The 26,817-nt window shown below is 50.5% G+C and overlaps 2 protein-coding genes and 1 long non-coding RNA gene across 3 annotated transcripts in view; 1 reads left to right on the top strand and 2 right to left on the bottom strand.

Annotated features, from left to right (window-relative positions):
* Window positions 1-2,655: 2,655 nt before the first annotated feature.
* On the bottom strand, window positions 2,656-4,201 carry LOC107322738. Its single transcript, XM_015881083.2, has 2 exons — window positions 3,979-4,201; window positions 2,656-3,875 (listed from the first exon to the last, which is right to left on the bottom strand). The coding sequence occupies exons 1-2, from the start codon at window positions 4,048-4,050 to the stop codon at window positions 3,330-3,332; spliced, it is 618 nt and encodes a 205-aa protein (XP_015736569.1). The 5' UTR covers window positions 4,051-4,201; the 3' UTR covers window positions 2,656-3,329.
* A 72-nt stretch (window positions 4,202-4,273) lies between these two features.
* Window positions 4,274-7,306, top strand: LOC116654257. Its single transcript, XR_004309343.1, has 2 exons — window positions 4,274-4,642; window positions 4,825-7,306. It is a non-coding gene; the product is annotated as an uncharacterized LOC116654257 (long non-coding RNA).
* A 798-nt stretch (window positions 7,307-8,104) lies between these two features.
* MNT (MAX network transcriptional repressor) overlaps window positions 8,105-26,817 on the bottom strand; it is a 24,011-nt gene continuing 5,298 nt past the window's right edge. The window contains exons 2-6 of the mRNA XM_015881067.2: window positions 24,828-25,380; window positions 22,602-22,643; window positions 21,805-21,916; window positions 10,267-10,459; window positions 8,105-8,820 (exon numbers count right to left, since the gene is read on the bottom strand). Coding sequence (XP_015736553.1) covers window positions 8,105-8,820; window positions 10,267-10,459; window positions 21,805-21,916; window positions 22,602-22,643; window positions 24,828-25,380 — 1,616 coding nt within the window. The remainder of the gene's footprint in view (window positions 8,821-10,266; window positions 10,460-21,804; window positions 21,917-22,601; window positions 22,644-24,827; window positions 25,381-26,817) is intronic.

Genomic DNA, 26,817 nt, shown 5'->3' on the forward strand with positions numbered 1-26,817 from the left:
CAGCACAGCTGAGCTTCCAGGATAGATCCTCCTCCATCACTCCCTGTTTGTCCTCCAAAGCCTCCAGCAGACTCCTCCTGCAGTTCCTGTCCTGGAGCAGTGACTCCCTCTCCCCAACCTTGCTGCCTTGCTGCTCATCTGCTGCCATCAGGTTTTGCAGAGATCGCTCTTCCACGCGTTCAGGCAGCCCTCATCTGTGTTTCTGCTGGAGGTTCCCGAGGAGCAAAGGAGAGTTTTCCCAATCCATGACTGTCAGAATCCAGAAGTACCAACACCCCTCTGTGCTGCAGTGTGTGCAGCAGCCCCTCAGCCATCACTCGCGATTGTTGGAGCTGTTAATCATGTATTTATCCTTATTCAAGAGCATAAGCTCTTTATGAAATGTATCTGGGGACACGTTGGCTTAAATGATCTTCCAGTGCTTGTGCCCTTCACCTTCATCTTGGTTTTTTTTGCTTTCTTTTCAGCGCGGCCTTCTTTAGTACCAGCATCCCCCTCCCGCACCCCATGCACTCTTCTTTCCCACAAGCTCTCAGAAGCTTCTGAGCTGAATATTCTGACTCAGCCGTCCCCCAAAGCTGCAGAGTCCCCACAGCAGCAGGAATTCATTTCACAACACGCAGCATCCCAGTGAAGTTTCACCACACTGAAATTCTCACTGCTGCCCACTGCCAGCAGGAAAAAAACCACATAAAAAGCAAATCATCTCCCCTGCTTTCTGCTCCCTTTCCTGTAACCCAGCCTCAGCCCAAGCAGCTCAGTTAGGTTTCGTGTGCTGTCTCCAGTCTACCACTCACTTTGCCAAACAGCAACTTGGGCCCTCACAGTTCACTGTCACATCTCACAGCAGCCTATTAAGTCAGCCCCAGGTCTGCCTTCCGCCTTCAGAAGCTCTACCCTGTCTAGAAATGCTGTACAGTTTCAGAAGCAAAATTAAGACACAAGCAAAAATCCCAAAGTGATAAAACAGCAAAACTTCCTTCAGCTCCCAAAGGCCATGTAACACCACAGCCACCTTTGGATGAGCTGCCTGGCACAGCTGGGCTCCCTCAGCTTCACTTCCTTCCCATAGGCTCCATGCAAATCCCATTGTATTTCATTTTGCAGCCCAAAAAGCCATTGTTTCCCTTTTCAGAATGTTTTAGTTGTATCTACTGTCAGGTCTGACCAGAGAACCAGTTCTAAGCACTGAGATGATCTGAGATCCTGCACATAAAGTATGTAGACAAGAGAGCGGATAGGCCATTTCCATACCCATAAGACTATCCAATAGCACCTAATTATCAAACTCAGTGTTGGCACCTCCTGGGTCTATGAGGCAGGCTGAAAAACAGCACGATGATGTTTGAGCTAAAGACCATTATGAGCAGTTCAGAAATCAATTTGGGTATAATTAAAAGCTTCAGAAATGGGCAAGCAGGGCTGCACATTCCTTATAGTCTACTAAAAACAAGGGGTAGCTCTGCAGGGAATGAGGCTGTGCCTCTATATCAACCTGGAGATACAAAGAGCAAAGCACCTCTGAATACCTTCCCAGATACAAACACAGAGGCTTGGATGCACTAACCACACTGGCAGCTGTGCACTGAGGCCTGATGTTGGCTCCAGCACTCTCCAGCTGTTCAGGGCTAAGCCACGGACATGGCCACAGCACAGCAACTCACTCAGGTGCACGAAAAGGAAAGGGAAAAAAGCACCAGTTCTGATGTGCCCCTGCAGTCCTCCATCCTTCAGCCACAGCCTGATTTGTAGAATGAAGCCCTTCTCCACCGACTCCTAAAAGAGCAGGGAAAGCTGAAGGCACAGCTGCAGCAATTACACAACTGAGTTTGTTTTAGCAGCCCAGTCCCAGCTGGGGACAAAGCACACCTAACCCCCTGCTGGAGCACTGTGCTGTGACCTGGCTCAGTTCATGTTTGTAAGGTGGAATGATACAAAGACGGTAACAGATATTCAGAAAGTTATTTATGAGGAAAAACTCACCAATAGGGATGCCTTCATTGGGAAATGCTGCAGCAATCTCCACTGAGGAGCAATCTCAAAGAGAAGTCACCTTAGTGGTGGTAAGCCCTTAAATGAGGTCTAGAGGAGGTGGAGTCAAGCTCCACCCCTTCCAGGAGCACAGCTGAATTACCTTCACCTGTGCTCCCACAGCTGACCCAACACTCACCTCAGCTGATTAATCAGAGGTTCAGGCTGTGATTACCAATTTCCAAACGCAAGGGACCCAGGAGGCTTTTCTCAAAACCTCAGACATTCAACTTTGTGATCTGCAGAAGAGAGCATTCAGATCTGAGTTAGGTGAAGCACATTTATCCAGGCTGCATTTCCAGTTCCTCATTTCACAGGCATGGATGCTGCAGATCCCCCCTCCCAGAGCATGCCCAGGAGCACCCCCAGTCCCACCAATGGTGCATGGCACCATCCCCGGCCGCCAAAGCCTCACTTGGCACACGCAGTCACAGCACTGATGGCATTGTTGGCCAACCTTCCCCATTCAATAGACCTGGGCTCAGTCTGGGGGCGGCTCAGGAGCTGATGACAACAGCACGTTTGGAGAGAAAGATCAGAGAGAAACAGTCTGTGTGACCAGACAGTGCCAAAGGAAGGGCAACATCTGCGTGGAAAGTGCGAGGATGAAGCACAGATCCTGGGTCAGACTGCAGCCCATTTATTTCATTTTTTGTTTTATTTCAGGCAAGTGCTCATTACATGGATATCATTCATGTTGGATACCCAGATTCTACAGCATTCATGTAACACAGCTGAATAGTAAAAATACAATATTACAAAGTTCGTTTTTTCACACAGCAGATGTACCCAAATGTACAAAAGTCTTTACAGCTTTTCAGTATTTCCTGTCTCAATACACTGATGGAGCAGTGATGGTCCTCGCCATAAGCACAGGCACATTTGCCCGCTGTGGCTGCTGACCCTTTTCTGGCTTTCCTGAGGTGCAGTGCAGCGAAAAGAGGATTGTGGGACTCTGAATCAGTGAGGAGCGTTGGATGTGATTCTGCACTTACAGCCGGTATCGACACTGCAACGTCTGTAATGCAAAGAACTCGGCAGGGCTGGAGGTAAACGGCCAAAGGCTGAGGATGAGCCACGACAGAGCAGGGATTCCGTCAGCACGGAGTGCTGGCAGTGGGGCCGGGAGTGCTCCGTGCTTTGCTGCCGTCCCCAGCTGGCAAAACGCCGAGGCCTGTCCTCAGCCTGAAGCAAATGAGTGTCGGTGCATTCCATTAACACTGCACTTCTTACTCCATGAAGAGACTCTCCATTGGATCTGACTCAATGTGTGTCTGCAGGCATCGGTTCAGCTTTCCCTACCAAAGTGCAGAGAGCTGCGTGACTGATGGCGGCTCTGACTGCTCGCCCCGCACGGACAGAGCCGACAGAGCAGGAAACACAGAACGCAGGGACAGAACACAGAACAGGGGAGCGGCTGGCACTGCGCAGCCAACAGAGCGCGGCCAGCAGCGCCTTGCTCCTGCAGGACTCATCTGCGCTCTGAGCATCAAGGAACGGGTCAAACAAACGGGCTCGTTCTGTTCTACAGCAGAACCACGCGGTGCCCCGACGGGGCGAAACGGCGTCCTATGGGTGGCGCGGACAGCGGCCTCCGGCACTGACAGCACGCAGCGCTCTGCAACTAAACTGCAAAGAACCTGTAACGCCTCCTGCAAGCGGCGCCCTGCGGGACGGGCTGCCGGCAGCGCCGCCGTTGGCCCCGAACATCGCGTCCTGCGGAGCTGCGTCCGAGCTGCGCTGCGGTCACTCAGGTGCGGGATTATCGCCTTCAGGCTCCATGTATCGGGAAGACGCCTCGGCTGGTTACACAGCGGGTTTCCCTCAACGTGGAAGAGCTGCTCCTAACCGAGATGTGCAACGAAAAGAGAATAAACCAGAGTCCTGCAGCCGGTTTCCAAACGCTCGCACGTTGGGGGACGCAGCTGCACAGTTTTCCCAACTTACGGGGTCAGCAGAACCGCCGCTCACGGGAGGGGAAACGGCAGCGCAGCCACCGCGCGTCCCCGCCGCGCACATCCCGTCCCGCACATCCCGTCCCGCACATCCCGTCCCGCTCAGCCCGTCCCGCTCAGCGGCTGCGGTTCCTCCGGGCGGTACTTTGCCGCTCCGCGCCGTACGCGCCGATCCCGCCCGATCAGACACGTTCCCTCGGGCTGCGCTCAGCGCTGCGCTGCGGGTCCGACCCGCGCGGCTCCACGCCGCCCTCCCGCCGCTCCGCCCCGCCCCCTCCCGCACACAACCCGGCTCTTCCCGCAGCCGGACCCGCTCCACGCCTCGTAACGCGGCCGTTCACTCTGACGCACGTCTGTCCGAGCTCACGGCTGTCGGCCCGTCTCACGTCCTCTCCCCGTCGTTCCCGTACCCAGAGCGCTGCTCTCGGTTAGAACCGAACCGATGCTGTTGCGGTCCCGGCCCCGCGCGCTCCGTGTGCAGAACGCGACGCTCCCCGCACCGCCCGGGGCCGGCAGCAACGGGAGATAACGGGAGAGCAACGCGGCGTGCGGGGACGGCCGGAGATTCAGAGCTGTTCGGGAGAAACCCCCGTTCTCTATTTAACGTGGCACGGTTACCAGTAACTAAGATTATTCAACAACAGAAGAGATTTCTTGTAAACTTCGTATTTATTGTTTGGGTTTTTTTGTTTTGTTTTGTTTTCTTATGGTTTTTTTTTTTTTCTTTTTTCTTTTTTTTTTTTGTGGGGCAAGGGGGGGTTGGGGGGAGGGGACAAATGAGATCTTCTGAATCCCCAAGTGTACACATATATTTATTTGTATATCGCTTTCTCCATAGGGAAAACACATATATCAAAGGAGGAGAGACATTTCTAAAGTGCCCCTTGTTATACAGTACCGAACATTTCTAAGAGCATCAGCACAAATCTGCAGTTTCTGAGCAGAAATGGCAGCCGTGGGGGAAGGGCTGCGCCTCGTCGTGTCCCCACAGAACAGAAGTTGGCCAGCTTTAAAACAGAGCAAAACAAAGGAAGGCTTCTCGCAGCCACGGAGAAGGCAAAGAAGAGCAGCGCCGGCCGCGACATCAGCACGAGAGAGAGACTTGGTGCGGGAAAAGGAGAGAGCGCAGCAGAGCAGAGCAAAGGGACACGGCACGGCGGGGGGAGGGAGGAAGGCAGCGGGACCACGGGGTAAAGGCCGTTCATAACCCACCAGAAAGCTCATCTGTCCGAATCAAAGAGAACAGGAACCCTTCTCTCAATCTACACAATTTAGTATGGCTGTGCCACTGCCAGTGAGCACATCAGCTCCCTGCAACAAGAAGCCGATGGAATTAAGGTGGGAGTGAAGGTTTTCAATACAAGAAGTAAGCCGTCATGCAGAACTGCATGTAACAAGAGCAGGAATTCTCCTGTGCGTGCTGCTCCTGTGCCTCCCTGCCAACACCTGCAGAATGGGATCCACCTCCAGGCACTGAAGAGGCTTCTCCTGGTTCTCCTTTGCTGTTGTGCTCACAGCAGCCACGCGCTGCTGAGTTCCCAATCTGGGCTTTTCCTCCTTCAAAAGCTCAGCCACTGTTGGCCAGCAATGAAGCTTCCTACCTCCATTCTGTTGCTTTGCATGGCTCTGAGAGTTGGAACTGCAAAGAATGGCAGAGGCTGCTTCCTCCTCCTCCAAACAGCTGCAGAAGACAAAGCCATGCCCAAGAAAGGAGACAACCCTGTTACAAGTGTTCATTTTCCAGTATTCTCTGTGAAGAGACTGTCCGGTATCTAACGACCACCTCTAGAAATACCAGCGGAAGGTCCAACCAACACACAGAACACGGCTCTCTTGGCCAAGCACCTGAATGTACAAGGCAGACAGGAAAGACATGGTGACTCATTTCCATGCAGCATTAATGGTGCTCTGGAAGCGAGAAAGAACAACCTATTGAAACATGATTGAGATAAGGAAATCATAAAGATTCAGTCCTTCTGCCGTAGGAACTGTGCTAACAGCACAGAGAAGAGCTTCCTTGACTTGAGGATGCAAGAAAACAAACAAAAAACCAACAGTATTAACTACTGAGCAACTCAGGGCTTAATAAATACAGATTTGATGCAATTCTCAGCCACATCTACTCAGAAGGCACAACCACACTTATTTCTGTACGTAGTAATGCCAGCTGCCTCCAGCAGTTTCAGCGATAGCACGGGCAGTACAGAACTGACAAGATTTTTTCATCATACCCCTGCCACCAGGTACAGCACCCACAGCCAGGCCAAAGTCCTGCTGGAGCCTACAGGCGTGCTGGGCACTACAGACCAAGTTTTCCTATGGAAGATCTCAGCACAGAACAGTTGGCTGGCTGGCACACTGAAGCAGTCTCATGCTGCTGAAGCCTGTCTTATCTCCTCCTCTGAATGGGTGTCATTTCCAACGCGGGTTGGATGCTGGCAGGGAGCGTCCCCTCATGCTGCCTCAAGAACGTCCACTGGCTACAGTGGGGATTGTACCTGCATTGAGGACTGCAGGGCTTTTGTTTTTAGAAAGAGGAAGATGGAGAAGAGATCATTAAGAGTAGTACTACATGCAAAATGGTGCAAGGAACATAAAGATCTTTACCAGTAGTGCTATAGACTAAATGTTGCTCAGAGCAGAATATGCAGACAGCAATAAAACACATCCAAAGCCAACTCCCCAGCAGGGACCAGCACACAGTCAGTACCTCCCACCTCGTGATTCAGTGGGAGTTTGTCATTAACTGCAACAAGATCTGACTTCACTACCAGAAGAGATGGAACAAGATTGTTACTTAAGATGTGGAGTTGCTTTGGTGCGTGTCCCACTGCAGTCTGTAAGACATACCATCAGGTGAGCACCATCAGTGCTCACACTGTTCTCCTACAAAAGACTACATTTTTTTCCCCAAAAAAGATAAGGTATAAAAACTGCTTGCACTTTGGAAGATAACACATGCACGTTTATCACTTCTCTAATCCTGTGACTTCCACACTAAAACGTGGTCTGTTCAGGAACAAACTAACAAAGAAAAGCAAACCATGCAGCAGATCAACTTGATTTCTATTGGTCTTCTTGCCCCAAGTTCCACTGTTATCAGGCCACATAAAAGCACTGTAAGTCGCCAGCACAAAGTATCTGCTTTTGCAAGAACAAAAAACAACCCAGAAAAATCTAAGGCGTGGGACTGGCACGAGGGATCCTGAAACAGTTCTGCAAAATCAATTATTGCATCAGCAAAACCAAACCAAACAATAAACCCCCCCCAAAGCATCCAAACAGAACACTGTCATCCATTAAAATAACAAAAAACAATACTCCTCTTTTTTTCCTTTCTGACATAGCTATAAAAACCAAGTCATTTATAAAACTGCAACAAATGAAGTCCGGTTGTGTATTCTTTTTCCTTTTATTAAACAGGACAGAGAACTTCCTTAAAATGCCATAACAAGTCACAGTGATTTTAGATGGTTTTTTGAAATGTAATATACTGATGGGAAATACCTCAAACGTTCAATTTGCTTTTTTTTTGTCACTGTATGTGTACCCTGGTCCACCAAACCATCTAACTTTGAGTTTCTTGTTTAGAGAGGACACTGTGTCTTCTTCCTCCGAAACTGAATTTTGACTAATAATCCTGCAAAATAATCACCCTTACAAAAGGCCTTCTTCAAATGTTATATTTATATATATATGTATATACATATATATACACACACATACACACATATATATAAATATAGACTTTTATGATTTTGTTTTTCCCATTCTACGCAACATCTCAATAAAGAGATCAGCAGATTTATTCTACAAAGAAGCAACACATAAAAGGGGAAAATTAAAGTCTGAAGAACATCATAACCATATTTCACCAATTACACATAAAAGGAAAAAAAATCACCATGAACAACTGTCTTTGAAGTTTTCTCAGATTAACAAAACTCGAGCGCAGAGAGGCCCCCTCTGGCCATAGCCAGGCTGGCTGCTGGGTGGTCAGACTGGCCCACCCCCTGCCCTGCCGCTCTGCGCCTCCCTCCCGTGGAGTCAGGCGTGGTTGGAATGTATGGAGTTTAGGAAAGGTTCCCAACAAAGACTTCACCTTCGGACGATTCTCTCTAGGCCAGCTTCAGTGTGCTCACTGGGAATGATGGCATGGTTACCATAGTTACTGGGTTTAGGACTGTCTGTCCAACTAACTGCGGGTGATGGACAACTTGGGTTCCTACGGCCGGTTTGGCCATCACCGCTTGCTGGCCAAGACTTGTGGTTCCATTCACTTGCTGGTGAGAGATCGTGTGAGCGATGTGGCTCACCACGGGCTGGCTGACGGCCATGGGCTGAGGGTAGATGGGCAGCTGCTGACCGAGGTGGGCCATGTGGTTGATGGTGGCTGGGTGCACAGTGATGTGGCCGATAGGCTGAGCAGCAGTGGTAAGTTGCACAGGGCTGGACGTGGAAGGTGCAATGTGAGCAATGTGCTTGGTCTGTGGACCCTGAATGACGTGGTTGACAGTCTGAATGACCGAAGCGTGGGTAGTGGCCGTGTGGGCAATAACAGTCGATTGCACTGTCGAAGCCGCCACGATGTGAGTCTGTGCTGGGACAATCGCCTGCGGCTGAACCAGTGCTTGTGTCTGGATGGAAGGCTGTGCGTGGGCTGGGGGTTGTTTCTGCTGGATAGACAGGTGCTGAGGCAAAACCGCCAGGTGATGGGAAGCAGTGTTTGAAGGGACGGCTTTCAGGAGCTCTGGGTGCTGGCGCTGGGCTAGTTTTGGTAATGAGTTTACAGGCCTGTCATCTTCCATGTCTTCATCCATGTTGTCTTCACCCTCTGGAAAAAGAATGAAATGAAGAAACTCCCATTAAAAAAAAAAAACAAAAAAACACAAAAAACCTGGGCTACCTGACCACTCCCGCAAGGCAGCACAAGCAGCAGAGAGGACAGCAGGAGGAGTCACTGAGCTGAGTGAGAGCAGCACAGCACAGCACAGCAGGCTCCATTCAGCTCAGCTCAAAGTGCTCGCAAAAAACTGGGAGATCCCACTTGGCAGGCAACAGAAGCAACTTGAACTGAGGCAGACAGACAGAAGCTGGACTGAGAAGCACCCTCTGCACAGAGAGAAGGATTTCTTTTCCTGGTAAGTTGTTCTGTCAGCTGGAACTACTCCTGCTCCCAGAGCAGGAAGGAAACAGTGATGAAGAACTGTGGCAGCAAGTTTACTGGTCTGGCTCTGGAAAAAAAAGTCTCCATTGAGCCTACAAATTAATGAGGCAATGCTGACCTTAAGGAGATTAGGATCATCAGCAGGGCACTCTGCTCTGCCTGCTCTAACGCTAGGCACACAGTAGAGATTAAAAAACTCAGAAGGAAGAAAAAACTAAGAAAGACACTTCCCTTTTGCAAGCCCCATGGTCAGTAGTAGCTTGAAGAGATCATTTTCAGCAGAGGCAGCTGGAGAAGTGAACAGCTTGATGCCTCAATTTACAAAGGCTCTCAACTCTCAGCTTCCACCAGCTTATGCTTGGAGATGGTCTGGAGCACGTTCAAAGGTGATGAGCCCAGTACAGGAATCTGAATGAACCAGAAAGCTCAGGTTTTCCCTTTCTGGGTTCCTGCTGTGCCATCTGCCTGGAGCACCACAAGCAAATGCCACTGCTATTATAAGGAACTGCTGCAAATAGTTGGGAACTGCTACAGCCTTCTGATCTCTGGAAAGTACAGTGCTGTCCATCCATGACTGCCTGTTCTTCCTGCTGCAGGTCACTGGTACCTCCTACCTCACAAAAACTTCTCACTGCAATAGCATGCTTGATTTTCATTAGCATTGCTTATCTTCACTGTGAATCTTTCTTGTGCAGTGTACGAGATGTACACTCCTGCACCAATTCCTTCTTCTCTGTGTGGCTGAACACCTTCTTACCTCCATGCACAAATACATTAGGACACTTACACACCAACCAGTTTTCATGAGCAGGGCTGTGTAGCTGTGCAGGAGGGAAACTACATTCTGAAAGCAAGGAGCTTCATGCAAGATACCACCAGAACGAATGTGCAAAACTGCACCTTGTGTTTATGTAACATGGTTGATACATGATTTCCAGTGCACTTTGCACAAGTATATTATTAGGCCACCATCACCAACTACAAATCCTTGAAATCCTTTTACTTAATTCTGAATGCAAAGCAACTGTGATGGTCTAAATGAATATCCCCACCAGCCATCTCTACTACAATGGTGCACAATGATGGTTACAAGAAGAGAGAAATGGCGGGTACCTGACGCTGTGGAGGTAGATGCCTGGTCATCCTCTGGCTGAACTGTCTGTCGAACAATTCTGTCGATCTCCATGATGTCCATCCATTGGCTCAGCTCGTTCTTCAGTTCTGCCAGCCGCTGCTGGGTAGCGATCTTTTCCCTCGCCAGCCGCTCCATCTCATGCTCATATTCTTTTTCCTTTCTCTTTAAAGTCTAAAGGCAGAACAAAGGAAAGAAAAACAATCTAAGGAGGAAAAAAAACCCAAATGTAATCTATTCTAACCTGGTCATTGCCACATTCGTTGCCGGTTTTCTTTTATTATTAGTTATGCTGGGTTCAGGTATAGTTATCACTTCCAAGTTCACACAGGAAGAAAAGGAGCTGGTCATGAAAACCTATAGAGTTGCCTTGGCCAACTGCTTTCTGCTTTCTGAAGGAAAACTATTGAGTCTTCAAAACTGAAATGATTAACCAGGTCAGGTGTGAGTCACTTCAGCTCCAGGGGGAGCAGTGCAGAACACCTCGGGAAAACTGCAGAACTTCACCATCAGCCGACAGTGACAGCGATTAGCACCAGTTCTGAACATCAGCCTGACCTCACCTGTCTCATGAAATGTAAAGGGAATTAAGGCTTACTGCAGACTGCTGGAGAGGTGTGAAGGAAGCACAATGGGTGCAGCTTTCTCCTCATCGCCAGGTGAGAGAATGTGCTTCTACCACATACATCTATTTCCAAGAGTGCTTAAGGAAAGCAAGCACGTACACAGATCAGTGCTCCTGCAGAGCAGCTAACTGCTGGCCCAGTGCTTGAGAAAGGTGAGAATCCCCCACATCCTTGCAATGAGAAAGAAGCGCAGTGCAGAAAACTCGGCTCTTATGTGGGATGACAAAACCACAGACAAATTGAAGTACTTCAAAGACAAAGTGCAGAGGAACAGATAGCATCTTTTACTAAACCAACTAACAGCAGTTAGGAACAAATGACAAGCTTCTGGGACACAAACTCAAAAAGGTCTACATGTGATGACAGTGCATTTCTGTAAGCTCAAGTTGGTCAGCACATAAGTCAGGAAGAGACAGAAATCTGACACTTATAGGAAGTGATTGTTCCACACGTGTATGTGGTGATAAAGGCTCCTGGACATACTCATGGCTGAAGCCAGACCCTCACACTTGTTCCAAGGGCTGTTACAATGCAAAGCACAAGAATTTCTTACAACAGCAGTCGTATCACAACAGAACAACTCTATGCAAAAAAAACCCCAAACCAACCCACTGTCACAGTAGTTACATTTATCTTTAAAATAAGCAGCAATCATACTGTCTTTGGGATCTGCCAACAGAATTGGAACCTACAGGTGGAATGTGCAGAGGAGACCACCAGAACTACATCAAACAAAATTAGGAACAAAACTTCAATAAAGAAATTCATCCAAGTGGCCAACCACCTGTCTCTGCAGGTCTGGAATGCCACAAAGCAGAGGCACCTGCATCTGGGACGGCTGAGGGTCTACAGCTGCCATCTGAGCCACTGCTCCCACTGGGAGCAGCAGCAGTGGCTGTGCTGAGGGTTCTGATGAAGCCTCACCACCACGACAGGGACGAAGCTGCTGTGATACAGGATGCCCACCCTGTGGGCTCCAACCCTTACTCCTGAGCCCTGCCTCTGCTAGGGCTGTGCCCCTGCAGCAGGGCTGCATCCTGCAGCACAGGCTGGGGTTTGCTGTAGGGATGTTCTGCACAAAGCTGCCAGCTCTGCTAAAAAGGAGCTGATGATTTCACTCCCAACAGTTTGTGCAGTTTAGCTCCTGCCTGAAATCCGGAGCAGAGTCCACGCAGGGCATGCAGGAACACTCTGCTGCAGGCGTGAGTATCTCTTTCATTTCCATTTCCCAGAAGGGAAGGACAATTCTGAAAGTGACGGCTGTGCCCATGAGTGACTCAGCTGTGCACGCCAGCAGGGCTCCACACACAGCACAGAGCAGCCCCAGGGAGACGTGCCTGCCTGGAAGCTGTATTTGCCTTTGCTACGCATGGAATGGGATTTTCCTCCATTGCACGTAGCTCTCAGCTCCAGAGCAGCCCTTTCCCACACGGATTACTACAGTAAGCCCAACACAATCGCAGAGGAAGCCAAGAGCCACAGTATGAGCTGCAATGCGCTTTGTGCCCACTCTTCTCCCCAATTTGGAGCCGTTTCGTGGTCCTCGTATGCATCCCGCTGCCGCCACTTGGTAAACAAACCAGAACCAAAGTGCTGTTGTCACCCCACCGCAGTGGTCATTTGTCACTGTAAAGAATTTTCCATTTTATAGCTGGCTGTAATTAAATTGCTTATTCTTATGTCAAGATCGAGAATAATGCTCCCACTACTTTCTCTATGCCTGCCTCAGGAATAATGCTAACCCTGTGCAGGAATCAGCGAGGTTTAAGAGGCCTTATTAAAAAGCTCCCCTTATAGGCATTACATTAGCAATTTAAAAACTCACTTTCAATTATGAGCTTTTCCAAAAGCATATTTCAGCTGTTGTGCTCTACTACACTGCATCCACTGATTAAAAATTCCCCATCAATGAGCAATCATGGAAGTGATTTGTAATTCTGAACCAGATTCCTTCGCTCTCTGCAGCCACTGGAGCGGATCTCGAGCTCATGGCTGTGGGAGCTCCCTGCGATGCTGCCCCAGTGCAGCACCCACACATGACACTGCCAAGTGTTGGTCAGCATGGGCTGCCCCATGACACTGACTGCTGTATGCAATGAATGGAGCTCAGACCTACGGGAAGGATCTTTCTCACAAGGACTGCCCTGTTGCCACACACCTCTGTGCTGCGCTCACCTGTGGGCCTTTAGGGCTCTGCACTCATCATATCAACCCCAGATATTCCTGCTTTAATCCTGCCATGTCTTCTATGAAGCTCTTTGGGTGCAAAAAGCAGCTTCTTTAAAACACAGCACCAAAGTGACTCCTTGGCCAACAAAGCACAGCCTGCAGCGACAGAGCAGAGCCCAAACACACCTGAACACCAGCACCCATCCCTGTATGCACAGGCAGCAACAGCAGCAGCACAGCCAGAGCCACACATGGAGCTGCAGAGCACCACAGCCCCAGTGTGGGGAGCAGCACCGAGCAGGACCAGGCCCCACAGCAGGGCACCATCCTGCTCCTTCTCCAAGAGCTCTCACTCTGCTCTTGGGAAAGCCCCAGCTGGTTGCCATGGGAACAAAATCCTCTGTTTCTATGGCAGCTGCAGCACTGGCTGGCTCTTACAGCTGTGGCCTTGCAGGCTGCAGTGTGCTCCATGGCTTCACCTGTACGACACAGCGCTATGGTCCCAACGCTCCAGGACTGGTGGCACTGTGTTGTGCTCCACACAGAGCTCCGGGCCATTACCACGCGGATCCACCTGCTCTGGGCTGCACACAGCATCGCTCCTAAGGAACGTATGGTCTGCAGCTGCAGCAGCAATCCAGCACCACTGAAAGCACTGACAGACACAGCACTCGTGTGACACCTCAGTTCATGCAAAAAATAACATCTGCATTCATGGCTATCAAGAGCCACTGTCTGCCTGCACCCTACAAGGAAGCCTGCTTGTGGAGGGAGGAGAGGAATGAGCTGCAGAATTTCAGGCTGCTTACCTCTGGTTTTGCATTATTTTCAGCCTCCTAAGATCTCAAAACTAATGCTTCCCACAAGCGCTGAGACCAGAATCAGACTTGGGAGATGAGCACTGCATGCTGCTCCACTCCCAGCCCCAGCCCAGCCCCACACACAGCCCTGCCCTGCAGACACCTCCTGCCAGATGCAGCAGCCTGCAGCACAGTGCGCTCTGTCCCCAGACTGCAGGACCTGATGGGCCATTTGCCAGCAGCTCGTGGCCCAGCTTTTCCATTTGTTTAACCCCAGACAAGGAAGGCAGCCAACGAGCGGTTATATTCTAGGATGTGATTTCACCCTCACATGCATGCAGTGAGCACTGTGATTTCAGGAAATGAGCACGCTGTTTGCAGCAAGAGCTGCCTTGGCTTGTCTGCAAAGGACAAGAACTGTGCTGGCAAGGGGTCGGCTGCCCATGGCAGTTCTGTGCACCCTGCTCTGCTCTCTCCAGTTCACAGAACAGAGAAATATCCACACAGAAACACTTCACAGAACCAGAAATCTGTCTGGAGCAGAGAATCATGAGGAATGAGAAGACGCAGAGTTTGCACATTGTTAGCACTTAGGACTCCTGATAAAAAACACATTGGGCCACAACCTCTGGAACACAACTGTACTTGAAACAAGGCTATCAACAGGCCTGAAGGATCCAGCTCCTATAAGCATAGCTCAGAAGGAAGCACAGAGAGTTACTGGGGCAGAAGGCAGGGAGGATCCGAATCAGGAAGATAAAGAATAAATTCAGAGCTAGAACACAGAGCACAGACAGAGCCCAAGCAGAGGCAGGGCTGCTCCCAGCACCAACCACTAGGACTGTACTGGCCTCCACCAGTACCCTGCTCCTGGACAGAACTTTCACAGCTAAGAGAAATCCAGCATTAAAAAAAACACTGGAGTATTGTTTGCAATGACGAGGCGTTACATCTGGTTGTGGGTTTTGTATTTTTTTTTAATCATTTCTGTAATTCAGGAATTACAAGACATTTTCAATAATAATAATAGATACGGATTCCCAAAATACCTCGAAATGCTGTGATGACAGTTATTTAGAAGACTATCCAAAACAAACTGCTTTAATTTGGCTCTTGAGGCAAATGTATCTGTGGTATAACTCTAACGATAACCTGCAAGCTAAAACAAACAGCACTGCATTGCAGGTAGCGATTGTTACTGATGACAAACTCACTGCACTGGGGACTCTAAGCCTGTCTGAGCCTGTGCATGGACACACAGCTGGCAGCTCTGGGAGGCAGCACGCAGCCACACTGCAGCACAGCCACGTTCCTTAGGGATGGGAAGGGATCAGCGTGGGGACATGCGAGCACTGCAACTACTTGCTGCAGGGCTCTGGTATTTTCTTGGAGGCATCCCACCAAGATGCTGTGAGACAAAGCAGGGGCTGCATGTGTCCTGAGGCAAATGCAAGGCAAGACGCTTCCAGCCCAAACCTTCAGGGCTCAGAACAGCCCTGGTGCTCTGCCCCGCTCCCCCACACCACTCCTCCCTCCCAGTTTCCCCACTGCGGTGTCCAGGCAGCTCCACCTCCAGCCTGCAGATCAGATCTGGGTCACTGGCAGATTTCTGTCCACCTCCTGCCCTTGGCACCACAGAGGGAGCAGGAGGAGGGCTCAGGGCAGCACACAGAGCCCAGGGGTTCATGCAAACAACTGCCTGTGCCTGCATAAGGCTACAAGCCAAATCCATGTGTGCAAATGGAAAACTGCTTTCATACGAGTGTTTGGGGCTGTGAGAATGGCCCTGGGCCAGGCACCCCCCGTGCTCCTGCACTCCTCACTGTTTCTCATCCTCCTGGCTGGAAAAGCCCCAGAAAACCTTGGTGCAGCAGAACAGCAGCCCACCCCAACACTGCACACCACACTGCAAACTGACTGCTGTAAAACTGTGCCCTGATTTCCACATTCTCCAGCATAACTTTTATCAGCATTTCTATCACAGTGCTGTGACACCAACATGGCAAGAGGAGATTGGGCTGATACCAATTTCCGGCTGCTGTGTTATGGTTTTGAAATCCCCCTCATTTGCTGTTTCACAGTTGACAATGTCTGGTAAGACAGCTGCTGCCCATGTGACTTCATGGCACTGCACAACATGGACCGAGCACACTAATTACCATTTTGTTCTAATCACTGGTGTGTAATTTTATTGGGTCACCAACTACTTCACAACAATTTGGGGAGGATCAGCACATACCTCACCACCTGTAACAACAATGGGAACTCATGCTCTCCATCCACAAGCCACAGAGCTGCCAGCTGCCTCCATAAAAAGCAGAATCACAGACAAAGCCAACAGTTACTTTGTTTGTGGACTTTCTGTGGCTTTATTTGAGGGTTTGGGCCTTATTTTGAAGGCAGGTGAGTTGTACAGCACTGCACATCAAACAAAGCCCTGCCATCAGGCTGTGATGCTGCTGCTCTCGCCACACCATGTGTGCTTCCTCTGCTCCCACCCTACTGACATCACACCACTGCCCCCGTGAGCACACACACCATCCCTTCCCGGCCCCGTTTTTAGTCTTACAACCTGGAATGCTTCACAAGGTGCTCCCCAGGCCTGCAGCCCCCACAGTGCTAGGACCCAACACGATACCACTGGGCCAAATCAACACTCCCACAGCTCCACAAGTAACAGGAACTGGACCTGTGCTCCCTGTGCAGGTGTGACACCCACTGACTCCCGTGGCACAGCAGCCCCGTGCCCTAATTCTTACCTTTCACATTTTAATGCAGGCTCCAACCTGCTGTATTTTACTAAGCATCAGTTTTTAAGATCATATCTCTCACCTCTTTCTGAAATGTACAGATCATACCATACCCCTGTGGTGTGACTGTTGCTGGAAGACACTATTGCAATGAAATTCAAGCTAATTAGACAAGATAGAATCAATTGATCGGGTCAGGCAAACAACATAAAGGAGCTCTGCTGCATGTGAGCACTGCTCACATGAGGGAGGCACTGATACTGCAGACTGACTCAGGCTCTTTCCGTCCGGATTCACAGATACATCTCTCTGCTGGTTGCTGCCACTTGTTGGTTGGTTGTTTTTTGTTACTTCAACCAGAACCACCAGTTACGATCATATTTTCAAGGTGAGGAACTTAATGAGATTCAACACTGCAGTTTGGCTTTATGAATTTTGATCAGTACTCCAGCCTGCACTGTGTGCAGATGAGCTCTGGTTTTCATACAGGAGTAGAGACCACACTCTAGCACCGGATACATCAGTTCTGCCTGTGGCATGGCACCTCCCTGCATCAGTGTATTACTGGGTTTTGTTTAACAATGGACAGAAGCCATTTTCCTGCCTGGGATAATCACTTTATCCCTATTTCACACCCATGCCCACTGGTCTGAGCTGGCCAAATACCTCCTTCCCTTGGCACATTCAGCTATCTGCCCTTGTTTTAACTCCAGCCCAAAGCAGTTACACCTGACAAAGTGGAACGGCGCCCTGCCAGCAGACAGCTAAGGACACGGCGGGGATATGATGAGGAAGCCTGCCTTTGTAATCAGAAGAGGAAATTGGGCACCATTCCCTCAATGTGAGCAATGCAGCAATTTATTTGGGAATCCAAAGAGATGTCGATTACCTTGAGCCCAGTGCACTACCACTTCATTTCTTTTAGCCTGAACTCAGCTCCTGAGGAAGGCTTCACCTCTCTAACAGCACACACAGCTGCTATAGTACTTTACTCCCAGCAGTTGGACAAGGACAGATGTCCACTGTGAAGCTGGGTTTTGGTACCTCCTTTGGCTGGCGGGTCTGCACCTCAAGACAGCAAGGGGCTGCCACCTGGTCACACAGCACCTGTGTGACAGTGCCACTCATTTACACATCTTTTTAAGTGCACATAAACAGAAAACACTGGACTATTTTGCTACCAAAATTCCTGGTGATTACAGGGAAGACTGAGGCACACACCACGAGCTGAGGTCCCTGATGGTGTTAGTGGCTTTGCTGCAGCACTGTTCGGTCAGTGGGTGCAGAGTATGGAATCATAGAATCATTGAATCACAAGGTTGGAAAGGACCTACAAGATCATTTAGTCCAACCATCGAATGTAAACTCCAGCTCATGAGGTAGGAAAAACCATACCCCTCCTGCCTCTATTCCTGGCAACAGACGACACAGCGGACATTATATAAATCCCCAATTCATTTCATAGCTATTTTCTATGCCTAATCCCACAAGCAGCAAATACAACTGCCAGGTGAGCTGTACGAACTTGTGAGCATTTCTTATGCACAACAAATGCTCCTCTGGCACAACTCAAGCCGTGTGCAGTTATCACAGCACCTTCCTCCCCCCAATACCTTTCCAAACACTGTACTGAGCAGTGCACAGCAGCATGGATCACAGCGTGTCCCACTCTGCAGACTTCAAAGGATCCTGCTCTTTGTCCCTCACAGGGTCTGGGCAGTTCTGACCAGTATTTTCTAAGCATGTTAATGTTCGATCAGCACTTGGCTCTGCTCTTAGTGAGAAACTCTGCCAGCCAGGGCCTGCAGCAACCCTGGTCCGTCAGCTGCAGCTCCATGCATTGTGAGCTGCTTGTTTTGGCTGTCCTGGTGTCACCCGGTGAGCTAATGGGCTGGATGTGGTGTCACACCAAATATGCAATGGGAAATAACCCCTGAAACTGGAAAGTGTACCATAGCGACAGGCACAGTCTGAGAACACAGAAGAGAAAACAGTCTTGCTTAAGGGCTTCAATTAGCTTCCAACTAAGATGATTACAACATTTCCTAGGGGGCAAGGAACCCTTCAAAGGGAATTAAATCAAAACACCCAGCTGTGCGGAGTTCTCGCCATGAACTGTCTGCAGCCCACTGCCCCGTGTTCCACTGCTCAGCACCAGCAGCACCTTCCCCAGCACTGCGGCACAGCTTCTGCTGCCTGGGTTGGTGCCAGACCCACCCTGCCCTGTACCAGGGCTGCCCAGCCCCGGGGCACTCAGGCACACCTTCCCCAGGCAGATCCCCACATTTCCCTCCCACTGCATTTCTCTGTGTAGAAGGAGACACCCAGGTTGCTGCCAGCATCCTGCAGGGCTGCCACTGAGTTCTGCAGGGAGGGCAGTGGGTGGCAACACATGCAGGGACTGAAGCACACGGCACTGAAACGCACAGGGGATGATTCCCTCACTCCACTGCCTGGAGCCAAATCGCCATTTAAAAGGATTATTAACTTCAACTTCCAGCTGCATTCAGCCTGATTTCCTTTGTGCAACAATGCGCTTAATTGCAGAGATTATTTATTTACTTTCTTAGAGCACAGGCCCGACTCTAAGGATAAATTAGAATGACAGCTCCACGGGAAGTTTGGAATTCAACTTTGTGACTTATCTGATTTGATGCAGATACAAATATTCAAATCCAGCCAAGGAGACAAGCAGCTCATTTGTGAGAAGTTCCAGCTGGAAGAGGGAAAAAGGATTTTGCAGGCAGAGCAGCTGCAGCAACCACTGCTGCCATGTCCCTTGTGGCAGAGCATCAGCCCAGCAGCACCTTGGGGCTGTGCATTGCACTTCTCCCATGCAAGTCTCGCTTGGTTGTTGTTTTGTTTTTTCTTTTCATAAGAAACTACTTTGCCGTGCTGAAAGAAGGAGTGTTACATTTTAGAGCTCTTCTGTACTCCCTCATTGTCTTTGCAAGGCAGAGGCACCCAGCAAGCAGAGAGCTGGAGCACACTGAGGTGCAGGCAGCCCTTTGAACAGCCCCGTGCTCCCACCTGCTGACCAGGATGAGCTCCACCAACACACTGCAGGCAGCACCTGCAAGGGGCTCATCCTGGACCCATCTACAGCCTGAACTCTGTGCACGTTATTTTGGTGAAATAGAATGGAGCTAAATCCAAGCCAAATTCAAAACAAAACAAACGCCATATATTTCTTTTCAAATCAGGAAATTCAGCAATTTGATTCTTTCAGGCCAACAGTCACAGCACTCACATCTGTTGCCCTCAGCAGAACCCTGCCGAGGGGAGCACGGCTCTGGGCACTCTGCCCCAGCCTGCACGGGGCGGCCGCCAGCACGGCCCTGACAGCAGTGCAGGCCGTGCCATGCCCAGAGGCACTGCGGGCAGCCAGCCAGGCCTCAGCTGTGCCACGTGCTCACTGCGCACGTGGCCGTGGATGCGGCCATGGAGCTCCGGCAGGAAGGAGGCTGTGCAGGGCTGGATGGGGTCACCGTGACCTTCGCCACCACTGCTGCGCTCCGCCGCCCACCTCCCCTGTGCGGCCCTGACCCGGTTCTGCAGCTGGTCCCATCATGGCTGCAGCACGTTCACATGGCCCCAGATCCCACCCACCCAGAGCTGCCTGCTCGTGCAGCCTCCAACTCAATGCATTTCCAAACGGGCCAGTGCATTTCACAACTGGTCTAGTGAGGGGAGAAAGAGCTGGCCATCCCCACTGACATCCTCACAGAGAATTGCAAGCTGCCCTCCAGAAGCACAGAATACAAACTCTCAGAGAGCAGCACGCTGGCAGACAAACCAGCACTCACAGCAGCATTCATAGCAAGCAGTGCTGCTCAGGACACTGGGACTCTGGACTCAGCTCCTGGTGCACCAGCAGGTGATGTGATCACTGCATCCCCACCAATGCTAATGGAAACCCAGCTCCATACTGACACCAGTCTGAAGCCCAATTAAATGCTTCAACTTCTGATGCCTTTTAGCCACAAGTGACCTTTTGAAGCAACATGTGTCTTTTTCACTTGCCCCTCCCTAGTAGCTGGGCACTGTTACAGTTTGTCTGGTTTCCAGGTCCCAACTAAAGGCTCTGCAAGGGATGTCACTGGTCAAGGCCACACAGGAGAGCTGAACTGATCTAATTCTGAAAGGTAAGAGCACACAGTGCTGGCAAGGAACGTCCAGTTCCTCTGAACAGAAGAATAACGCAGTACTTGAGAGGCACAGAAATACAGAAAGAAACAGAGCGAAATTGACAACACGTGAAAAGCTCAGCGCTCTTTATCTCAGCCAAAACATATGAGGTCTATTGGCTCTCTTCACTTGCAAGACAGCGTTATGAATTTGGCTTCCATTTTCTATACAGATTTTACTTGTGCTACATGCTTTTGATATCACCACCACAGAGGACACTTCTTAAGGACCACTTTTGTGTTACAATTAACCACCACTTACAAATATCAGGTGTGCAAAACACCTCAGCATGAGAACAACTCAATTTGCAACTCAGTTGACAAAACTGCTGACAGTGCCAGGTATGACAACAACAAGCAAACAGTGATGCTTATTTCACTCAACCTGCAATCACCACAATACAATCTGATCTTTATTTTTTTTCCAGACTCTTCCTTGGTACCCCATCAACCTGGAGCTTCACGTTGCAACCCTAAATTCCAGCCTTCCCTACCTCAACATAAATGACCTACGCATCTTCTCATCAAAAAGTTGAGAAATTCAAGGCCTACACATCTTGGTTAAGCAAACAAAGACCTCCCAAAACATATGGATGAAAATTCCCCTTAGTCCAAAAAGCAGTCCTATATCATGCCTTTATTTAGGCAGCAGGTCCCTTTTTCAGACCATGTGGCTTATTTGCACTACAGTGAAAGCCACCTGAAGTTGATCACCATCACTGGTACAGATGGCTTACAGCAACCTAAGGAATATCTAGGGTAAGGAGGCTGCAAGAGGCCAGCTCTCCTAGACGATCTAGAAGGCCTGGAAATGTGAAGCTCAGAAGTGACGATATCCAAACGGGACTGACGAGGGTGGGTTCCTCTTTCCCTTTTCAATCCAGAGCAGAAGTTGTACTTGGTTTGAGCAAAGCCAGCACTGCTCCCTGTTCCAGCAGGCACAGTGCTGTGCAACGGCCACTAGCAGGGACCCGACCGCCACCGTACCTGGATGTATCGCAAGGCACTCCTTAGGACGCTGAGGTTTGAGGTCTTCTTGTCGTCTACGTTGGGGATGTTGCGTTTTAATGTCTCAAAGCATTCTTTCAAATGTGCACGTCTAAAGAAAACACAGGTGGTTTGTCAGCTTGTGTCAGCACACACCAGAAATCAATTTAACAGAGGGCTGAAGCTTAGTTTGAGCCTTAATCCAGCAAAGCACTTGCACATGTGCATAGCAGTCACTGGGACTACCTGCAAACTTCAAACCAAACCATACCACTCCAGCAGGCAGACTGATTATACGGCTCCGATTCCAGCCCTACCTTGGTAGGAAATTGTGTAAATGACACATCACACCTCCCTGCACTCTTGGTTTCACTGTGTTTCTGATTTGGCTACTTGGGCTACAAGTGTCAGATCAGGAACCTCCACTCCGTACTCTCAGTGCATGCTGGGCTCTGCTCTTCGTTACTTTAATAAGTTACACCGTTATGCACGTGGGGATTTACTTTGCAGGATCAGGGCTTTGCAAGGTTATTGCAATGCAATTATGCAGATAAATAAAACGTACCAGGAAGCAAGAGATGCAGAATCGAGCCATAAGAAAGCAAAGCAATATTGCAAGGTTCGTTAAATGGAACTAAGAATTTTGTCCAAGTCATTTGTTAAAAAACAAAAAACAAGCCCAAGGCAAACAAATATTGACAGACTACAGGCCAAAAAAAACAAAAACCAAACTGCGAAACAGAATTAAAATCGGGAAAAAAAGGAAAAAAAAAGCAAAACCCTGGCTTTCTACGCACCTGTTTTTCTCCAATTTATTATGTACTTCCCTGGTCCCAACCCTGTAACCCAAACAGAACAAAGATAAACTCAGTGTCAGGTTTAAAACTATTGCCATTCAGCCTGTACTTTCAGCAGTGTGTGCGTGTGTCTGGGACACAGAGGTAAATATGAGAGAACAGCATTGTTGAGGTATCGCTGGTTTGGAACTACTTGCACGTATATTTCTCCCTACACTGTATTGAGGTAAAATCCCTATTTCACACACACTAGTGATGGGATGAGCATTACCCACGCACTGCACGCTGGATCCAAGTACTAATAGCATGATGTGACCACGTAAGCAGCACAGGGCTGCTCCCAGCACGAGGAGGGGACACCGGGTGTGCATGGTGTATTCACATCTGGCAGCCCAGGTTCTGACCCATTTCTGATCCACGCCTACACTCCAGCGGGGTGAGATTTATGCAGTCGCAAATTAAAGTTTACAGGACTTGGCAGACATACTTCAAACCTCTTTCATTTCTGCTGTGCCTGAAATAACACAGCCCAACATAAATATGGAGTGAAGTAATCCAGGAATCCTGCAGCCATTGCTCACGGGAAAGCCAGGGTCAGGCTCTGCTGGGGGGATCTGGGTTGTCTCCCCACCTCACAGACCACAGGAAAACTTTTAGGAAAAGCCAAATGAATTCTCGCAACCGTAAGTTTTCAGCTACAATGGCGATAAAGCAACAGGCACTGAATACCTTCCATACCGAGTGTGAAGTGGTCGACAACACACCAACAGTGAGGCGAGCACTGAAGGAGATGGGTAAATATTTAATAAACATTCAGGCGTTTAAAAATAAATATCTGACAGCCTTTTCCCACCAAACATTCACATGCTGGAAAAAGCATCCCTTCTGTTCTTACACCCACTGAACACAAGCAATGCACCCTGGACCCTGTGCCACCAAAACCTACTCTGGGCCCACCTGGCAGCCAGGAAAAGCCCACACACCTACACACCTATCTGCGGCAGAGTGAGCTCCCAGGATCACAGTCTACCTATGAGGAATTGTATCAGCTCTTTGCAAAGGTTTTCACCGTCACAAACTCTTATCTACACAATTTCCACTTATCTTCCAGAGTTCCCTCTATGCACACTGGGATCTCTGTGCCCCCGAGGACACCACAAACCCTGTCCTTGCCCACAGCATCGTCCACCTCCTGAGCTCAGCACTGCTCAGGGCAGCAGGGGACCCAATGCTCTGTGCTGCTCCCACACAGCGCCTTGGAGCCCAACACGGCTCCCACTGCCACCAGCTGCGGTATGGAGGCACAGAGCAGTACTGTGAGCCAGTAAGTAGCACCAGCAGCACATGGCCCCAGCACCTCTGCTTTGCTACCTTGCTGCAGGCTCCCATCAATGGTGCATGGCACCCTGAGACCCCATGGGTGGGCACAGTCATTCTGGGACTCACAGAAACATCCATCAGTGCAGGAAGTGATGGAATGGTCAAGGGAGTGGTAACGTGGATGAAGGACTGAGCAGAGCCCTATCAGCTGTCCTGCAGAAAGGAGTAATGCAGGAGCATGGTAACAGGTGAGAGGCTGCTGCAAAGGCAAAGGGAACCTCTTGTTCTTGCAGTCCATAAGAAACAGCACAAGAAATAACACCAGGCTATGTACTGGGATACTGTACTCTGGATCCCCTAAGGAGCATCGGCCAACCCAAGTCCATAACAACGAGACAAACACTGACCAGAATTGGTCCAGCCAAGAGGCCCGTCCCAGGCAGGGACATATTCAGCAGCTGTGCATCCCCTCTGGCCCCAGATGCTCTGGATGACCTTAGTGCTAACAGTGAACAGCACCCACAGGGAGCCCTGTCCTGGGAGACAGAACTGCCCATAACTCAATGCTGCTTCCAGGCCCCAGACCTGCTGCATGATCCCCCTGAACACTGTACACAGGGATCTTCTGCCCAGACATAACACCAGGTGCTGCCTGGGGTCAGACAGCCAGTGTGGGACTTGCTTCCTAACGCTGCTCTGACATGGAAAAACAAATCTGTATTCTGTGGTCAGGGGCAAAAAATGAAAAGCATCAAGCTGAGAAATCCTGCCATCAAAAAACAAAGCAACCCAGATGTCCAAACATCCACCGATCTGATAATTTTATCGGATCATTTCTGATCCGAAACTCAACCGAGCAGCAGCTGCTCAGGGTTGATGCAGCATTCAGGAACTGAACTCACTCACCCTCCCGGCCTCTTCTTCTGCTCGCTGGGTTTCACGTCCTCTGCCGGCGCCAGCTTCAGGGCACCGAGCGGCGGTGCCGGGTGCGGCACGGGCTGGGGCTGGATGGGCTGCGGGACAACGTGGTGCTGCGAGATGGCCAGGACGGGCGCCGTGTAGTGCTGCAGCTGCTTCGGGCTGCCCGCTGGCGGCGTGCCCGCCTTCCCGTCCGGCAGCAGCGCACCCGGCGGCCGCTGGATGACCGGGGCCACAGAGGACGGCTCCTTGGCGATGCCGGGAGTGCTCACGAGGGGCGGGTGGCGCTGAGCCAGCGGAGGGGACAGGGCGGCCTGGGCGGTGGGCTGCGGAGGGCTGGTAACCACCGGGATGGGGATGACGGAGATGGGGGCCGCCAGCGGCGGGGGTGGCTGAGGGGCCGGGGCGGGCGGCGAGATGGGCACCAGCAGCTCAGCCCGTGGCTCCTCCGGAGGGACGGCATGGTTGGCCCGCGGCACACTGGCCTTGCGCTGCTCCTGCTCACGCTCCAGGCGGAGCTTCTCGTGCTTCTCATCTTCTTCTGAAAGACAAACCAAAAGACAGTCATTAACTGGGCTCCCCTGTGTCTCCCACCCACAGCCCTTAGCAAGCCAGCAGGGCACCGTCTGCACTTCCAGAGGCCTTAGGACCAAAGCCAAGGTCACGCCGTGTCCAAAGCCCACACCAACCCCTCGCTCTGCATGGCCACCCCAGGTGCTGCTTTTGCTGCCCACGCTCTGCCACATGCAGCAGCCAGGGCAAACACAGTGGCTGAGGGGCTGCAGCCATCCCAGACAGGGTTAAGCAGCTCTGTTTGGTGCTGCCAAATCCCAACCCAACTGGATTCACACTGACCTCACACTGCTGCTGTTACTTTACTCAAGCTCCAAAAACTCACCCTTATGTACATGTGTTCCTGTATGTTTTTAGAACACCCGACAAATTAAAAGCAATCTATGTGGCCCAACTAGCAAAATAAACCTCATTAAACTTGATCCGGGTCTCCGGCCCTAATCATGTGAACATGGCACCAATTACATTTATTTACCCAAGTTCCATGGCGCCAGGGGCACCGGCACCCAGACACGGCCTCCAACAAACAGCTCCAATGCTGCCCAAGGAGCTCACTGGGTGCTGCTCCAGGCACTGCACAGAGCTGCAAGAACAGCACAGCCACAGCCACTTCAAGCTGGGACCTCCTTACAGCAATACAGAAATGCTTTGGGAAAAGCCATGATGGCACAGGCTGAGCAAGGAGCAGTATAGCCCAGGGAGGCACAGAAACCCCCAGCACTGCTCCAGGGCTGTGACATCCCAACGTACACTTCTCCATCCCTGCAGCACTGCACAGGAGCTGCAGGACAGCCTGGAGCTGCCCTGGTGCTGCTAGCAATGCAGAGCAGTAGTGAAACTCCTACCACACATCATTCCCATTCACTGAGCAACTTGAGAGCACAGCAAAGTAAGGTTACACGCGTGCACTGCTGATCAGAAATATGTATGTAAATGTCCCTGTGAAACAGGTGCAGCCCTCAGGCTGCTGACAAGCTGCCAGTGAGGCCTTTGGTGCTTCAAATATTGATCTCCTTTGAGCTGGAGGGTTTATTTCAATAGCTTTAGCCAAAACCTGACACCGCTGCCTTCTGTGTCCGACTTCACTGGCAACAAGGCAGTGGGCCACTAGCCCCTCCTCGGAGGGATCAGGGTGCCTGTCAGCAGTCTGTGTCCAGGACACAAACACTGTGCAAGCTGTGGCAATCTCTGCCTGCTGCTCCCTTTGCAAACAAGGTGAAGACACCGTCACAAAGAGCACACTGCACTGTCCCCGGCTCATGATGGAGCACAAAGACAGCAGCGTGCCCACGAGTCGCATCCATACCGATCGGCAGACAAATTTCAATGCACACACGCCACTGCCGGTTCTGATGGCAGCAGCACACGCACCTGCCCGGCTCTGATCGGCAGCCACAACCCAGCC

The sequence above is a fragment of the Coturnix japonica genome, chromosome 19, assembly GCF_001577835.2.
Source record: "Coturnix japonica isolate 7356 chromosome 19, Coturnix japonica 2.1, whole genome shotgun sequence".
Classification (NCBI taxonomy): domain Eukaryota; kingdom Metazoa; phylum Chordata; class Aves; order Galliformes; family Phasianidae; genus Coturnix; species Coturnix japonica.

What these genes read in the sequence shown, in the direction of transcription:
- LOC107322738 (XM_015881083.2), bottom strand. Translation starts at nt 4,050, where the DNA reads ATGTGCGCGGCGGGGACGCGCGGTGGCTGCGCTGCCGTTTCCCCTCCC. An exon ending in GCGGCGGTTCTGCTGACCCC is followed by an intron (nt 3,876 to 3,978) that starts GTAAGTTGGGAA and finishes CATCTCGGTTAG; the next exon opens with GAGCAGCTCTTCCACGTTGA.